Source organism: Diabrotica virgifera, chromosome 2 (assembly GCF_917563875.1).
Source record: "Diabrotica virgifera virgifera chromosome 2, PGI_DIABVI_V3a".
Classification (NCBI taxonomy): Eukaryota; Metazoa; Arthropoda; class Insecta; order Coleoptera; family Chrysomelidae; genus Diabrotica; species Diabrotica virgifera.
Window position 1 is genome coordinate 249,034,936 of NC_065444.1, and position 5,211 is coordinate 249,040,146.

The 5,211-nt window shown below is 32.0% G+C and overlaps 1 protein-coding gene across 1 annotated transcript; it reads right to left on the minus strand.

Moving 5' to 3' along the window:
- Nucleotides 1-677: 677 nt before the first annotated feature.
- Nucleotides 678-1,993, minus strand: LOC114326526 (testis-specific serine/threonine-protein kinase 1-like). The gene has a single exon (XM_028274922.1). The coding sequence runs from the start codon at nt 1,926-1,928 to the stop codon at nt 825-827; it is 1,104 nt and encodes a 367-aa protein (XP_028130723.1). The 5' UTR covers nt 1,929-1,993; the 3' UTR covers nt 678-824.
- Nucleotides 1,994-5,211: the final 3,218 nt, after the last annotated feature.

Genomic DNA, 5,211 nt, shown 5'->3' on the forward strand with positions numbered 1-5,211 from the left:
GATTGGTATACTGGTGAGGCACTGCCTCACCTGCCTCATAGGACCAGCCGCCACTGCATAATGTAGAAAACACTAAGGACTGTGTATCTTAGGATATCTTTAGAACTCTGAATAGTGGAAAGCTCTTCACTGTATGGCTCAAAGTTTTGAGTGACAAGTAAATAAATGGGAAATATAATAAATGTAACGGAAATGATAATGTTTTGAAAAAAAGAGTTACAGATTAACACTTAAGAAAATATTACCCCATACGAAGCGAACGTATGGAAAATAACAAAAAGACAAAAACAATACAAAATAAAATAAGAACAGTCGAATTGGACGTTATGAGAGGATGTCTTAAAATTACCTGAAAGGACAGGATAAGAACTGTGATAAGATGGAAAGTGATGGAAGTAAAATGCTCAATACCAAAAAAATTGGAAAACAGAGCACTACAATAGACATGTTCAAAGAATATCAGGCGATAAGTGGCCAAAAAGAGTAATTAATGTAATGGGAATCTCCAGGACAAAAATGGAGAGGAATACCAGCTATGAGATAAAAAAAACCTACAAAGGAATGCAATAATGTAGAAAGATCTCAGAGAAGGCGACTGGGAGGATACAAAGCTGTGGAGGAAAAAATGGCGAACTCATAATGGGAAAATGCCGAGAAATAAAACATCTAAGTATGAATACTTTATCAGAATATTTACTATATATACCTGTAAATATTATTTCTGCTACAAAAGTAATAAAAAAGGATCTGTATATTAATGCAACTGTAATGGACTTATTACAAAATACATTCACTTTTTTACTTTACTAACATTTCGTTACTTGTTACGTAGGTAAAGCAGCCGAGCTTGGATCATCCGGCTTTGCAAGTTCTTCACCATCAGTACTCTTAAGTATCTTCATTTCTTCGGACCGGTCAGATTTCTTGTCACGTCCAGCTTTCTTATTTAATTGATCAATATATTTCTTCCTATCAACCTGAGCTTGGGCTAAAGCAGATTCTTCTAATTGAGATAATACTTTTAATCTGGGATCCATGGCAAGCCAGTCAGAGCTTAAAATATCATTAAGGCGTAGTCTTTTAGTTATATCAGGTTCAAGAAGACTTGCGACTAAATTTTTGACTTGGTCTGACAATTGGTCCACTACTTTTTGTCGAAATTTCCACCTGCGATTTAGTTGTTGTTCGTTGAGTCGTTTAACGTTTGCATCATCAAAAGGCATAGCTTTGTTGATCATTATGTAAAGTATAATGCCCATCGACCATATGTCTGCATTTTTTGGATAATACGGCATACCTTTTAGGACCTCTGGAGCAGCGTATGACAGAGAACCACAATAAGTTGTGCTGGTTAGTCTTCTACCGTGTGCATCAGTGACAAACCTAGCAAATCCAAAATCTGCTAATTTTAAATTGTAATTGTTAGTTATAAGACAATTCTCACATTTAAGATCTCGATGAGCTATATCCATATCATGTAAATATTGAACTGCTAGAGTAAGTTGACGAAACCAAACCCGAGACTGTACTTCAGGTATTGGCCCTTTTTTTAAAACATATTCCAAAAGATCACCATTTTCTGCGTGTCGCATAAATATAAAATACTTTGTTTTTCTTTGAAAGATACTATGTATGTGTATAATGTGCGGATGAGATATTCGAACGAGGATATCCAGTTCTCTGGGTAAGAACTTTTTGACAAAATCGGGGGGTGCTTTACTTACATCAACAATTTTACAAGCGAGTACTCTAGAGGGCTTGTCTGAGTTGTCGGTGCTTTTAGTTGATTGAGTTGATTTCCCTTGATTTACGAATTCGGCTAGAAAAACTTGAGCATACGATCCCTCGCCCAATTTTTGCAAAAGGCGGTACCCCCGGGTAGAGAGTGTAAGTTCTTCAGACTCTCTGAGTACGAGACCAGGGGCCATAATCTATACAAAATCATTTTTGTAGGATTTTTACTGAAATTTAGATCATGACACTGAACTGCAATGTCAAATTGATTAGCATTTTGACATTTTTACACAGAAAAGGTTATATTTACACTAGATTTTTTCTTCTTTTTTATTTATTTTTGTTTTTTAAAATTATTGAAGTTATACTTCTTCAGGCCCGTTGGAAGTGAATTTATATGTGCGCGAATTTATCAAAATTCTTGGTCCTGGGCGCAGCTGAAACGTTAGACGTGCTCTGATTGGGTAATTACAATGACCTGTCAATAATTGTTCAATATGACGGTTATGGGTAAACAAATGTTATGTACAACTTTATTGTTGTGAGGGCAGAGAAAAATGCAAGATTATAATTGTAGTGACTTTTTAAATAGTTTTTAAAAGCAAAGGTAAATAGGTAATTTGAAATGTTTCAGTATCGTAATAAAAATTACATAGGTACCTACCTATTTGGAAAATGTAAAATAAACCTACCTAGTATGTAATGCTTTGATTTACATAATTTGATTACCAACAAAATTTCTACCAATATTCATCTAATATTGTTTTCTTACTCTTTGTTTTGTTGTATTTAATATTTCAATTCAACAAAAATCAAACTGATTGGTTAAATTCAGAACTGCCAAAAGTTTAAAACGTTCAGTTGGTCTACTAAAGATGCTTGAATTTCAAAGCTATCCGCGCCAATGTACGCGGGTTCAGTCCCCAATACAAACTTTTATTGAAGTTATACTTCTTTAGGCGCGATCGAGAGTAAAATTTCATAATACTACGCGCATGCGCACACAGACAGTATGGCGTTTAGTTGCTATATCTTTCTAGTTATGTATAAATATTATATATCAGTGCAAGAAAAGGTGTGAAAAGAATATATTAGTGTTTTTAGTAAATATATTTATTATAATTTTTGTGTCTTTGGATCTGTCCTCCTCAGAAGTTATACTTCTTTAGGCGCGATCGAGAGTAAAATTTCATAATACTACGCGCATGCGCACACAGACAGTATGGCGTTTAGTTGCTATATCTTTCTAGTTATGTATAAATATTATATATCAGTGCAAGAAAAGGTGTGAAAAGAATATATTAGTGTTTTTAGTAAATATATTTATTATAATTTTTGTGTCTTTGGATCTGTCCTCCTCAGAAGTTATACTTCTTTAGGCGCGATCGAGAGTAAAATTTCATAATACTACGCGCATGCGCACACAGACAGTATGGCGTTTAGTTGCTATATCTTTCTAGTTATGTATAAATATTATATATCAGTGCAAGAAAAGGTGTGAAAAGAATATATTAGTGTTTTTAGTAAATATATTTATTATAATTTTTGTGTCTTTGGATCTGTCCTCCTCAGAAGTTATACTTCTTTAGGCGCGATCGAGAGTAAAATTTCATAATACTACGCGCATGCGCACACAGACAGTATGGCGTTTAGTTGCTATATCTTTCTAGTTATGTATAAATATTATATATCAGTGCAAGAAAAGGTGTGAAAAGAATATATTAGTGTTTTTAGTAAATATATTTATTATAATTTTTGTGTCTTTGGATTTGTCTTCCTCAGAAGTAAGATGAGTATTATTAAAACCTTTTATTGTATATTTATTATACATCAATTTATCTGTTTGTTACCGTGAATTGTTATTAGGTACGTTCGAACCGATACAGACACAGTCCTCGTAGCGTATTTGGTATTGCATTCGGCCAGAGATCGAGAGGTCTTGAGTTCGAATCCAGTGCAATCCTATACTTTTTTTAATTTTTTTAAAAGCGGTAAGCACAAAATTAGTTTGGTGTTTAAAAAAAAATAAAATAAACTGTTTAAAGTATATTTATTTTGAAGAAATCATATAATAGAAGTATAACTTCTTACGTGCGTACACATTACACACACCCATTCTTTTTTTTATTTTTTTTTATACATTTTATGATTGTAAGTATATTATTATATATTTTTTTTTCAGAAAATACGCATTTAGTTAAAATTTTTTTCAACAATTATTGTTCAGAAATCATTTTTGTCGCATTTGTCAATGTGTTTGTGTGTGTTTTATTCTTTTATTTTTTTAATTTTTGGTATTGTTTTAATAAAAATTTTTGAAAAGTAGTAAGTATTAAAATTAGTTTAATATTTAAATAAAATATAAATAAACTGTTTAAAGTACCATTAATTTCGTTGAAATCATAATAGTAGAAGTATAACTTCTTACGTGCGCACAAAGTACACACACATTCTTTTTTATCCACATTAATAATTGAAATTAATTTCCCCAGTAGAATCATTAACTTTTCTCAATATTTTGAATAAAATAAACTTTTTTGGTTTAATATTTCCCAATAAATTTGCTATAAATACTGAAAACATACCAATAAAACTTTTAGTCAACTATATCTTCTTCTTCATTGTCAAGTGCCATATCATCATTACCATCTTGACTCTAGAGTCAAGAGAACAGTTCTATGGAACTGCATTTAAACCCTTCCCTTAAAATTTTCAACCATGACACTCTCCTTCTTTTTTTCTATACCTCTTTCTCCTCTTTTCTTTCCCTTTATAATCATTTTGAACATTTTGTATTGTTACGTGTCATTTTTTTATGGCATAGACTTGGCTGTTAATTAGCCAGGTTACGTGTCTTACATGTTGTAACCTTCTTATTTTAATTATGGTGTTCATGACGCTCTCTGAACGAACTAAAATATAAGACGTCTCTTTATTTTGTTTTGCAGCGAATTATTTTGTATTAGCTCTACTACTAACTGAGTATAGCAACAAAGTTTTCGTTGGAATTTGGCCTTGATAAATAGGTAGATAGTGAGGTGTAAATTTTAGATCTCCCCGTGTCTTCTCTTATTTATCATTCGCTTGGTTTTCAAGAATAGAAACTACGAATAGGCGTAACCACACAGTTGGTACCATTAGCGGTTTTATTCTTCCGGTTATTTTTAATGATTTTAATTTCCAATCATATAGTAAGATTTTTCATCAGTGTTTAATTCGGTCCAATCAGATATTATTATACTGGGAATATTCTACCTAGAATATTATACTGGGAATATTTTTAGGTAGATTGTTTCTGTTTAATTACAACGAGTTTCCTAGTTTTGACAACTGTCACATTTAAGAAAGTGAACCATAATAGACTGTGTTCTGCATCTAATGTCAAATTGTCACGAGGACAACACAAATCCGCAATTTTAAGCGCTCGAGTGTACTTCGGTAAGATTATTTCATGAATAAAACTGTATTTAAAAATAA

Bases quoted from the DNA above. Each gene is read 5' to 3' on its own strand.
- LOC114326526 (XM_028274922.1), bottom strand. From the start codon at position 1,928: ATGGCCCCTGGTCTCGTACTCAGAGAGTCTGAAGAACTTACACTCTCT.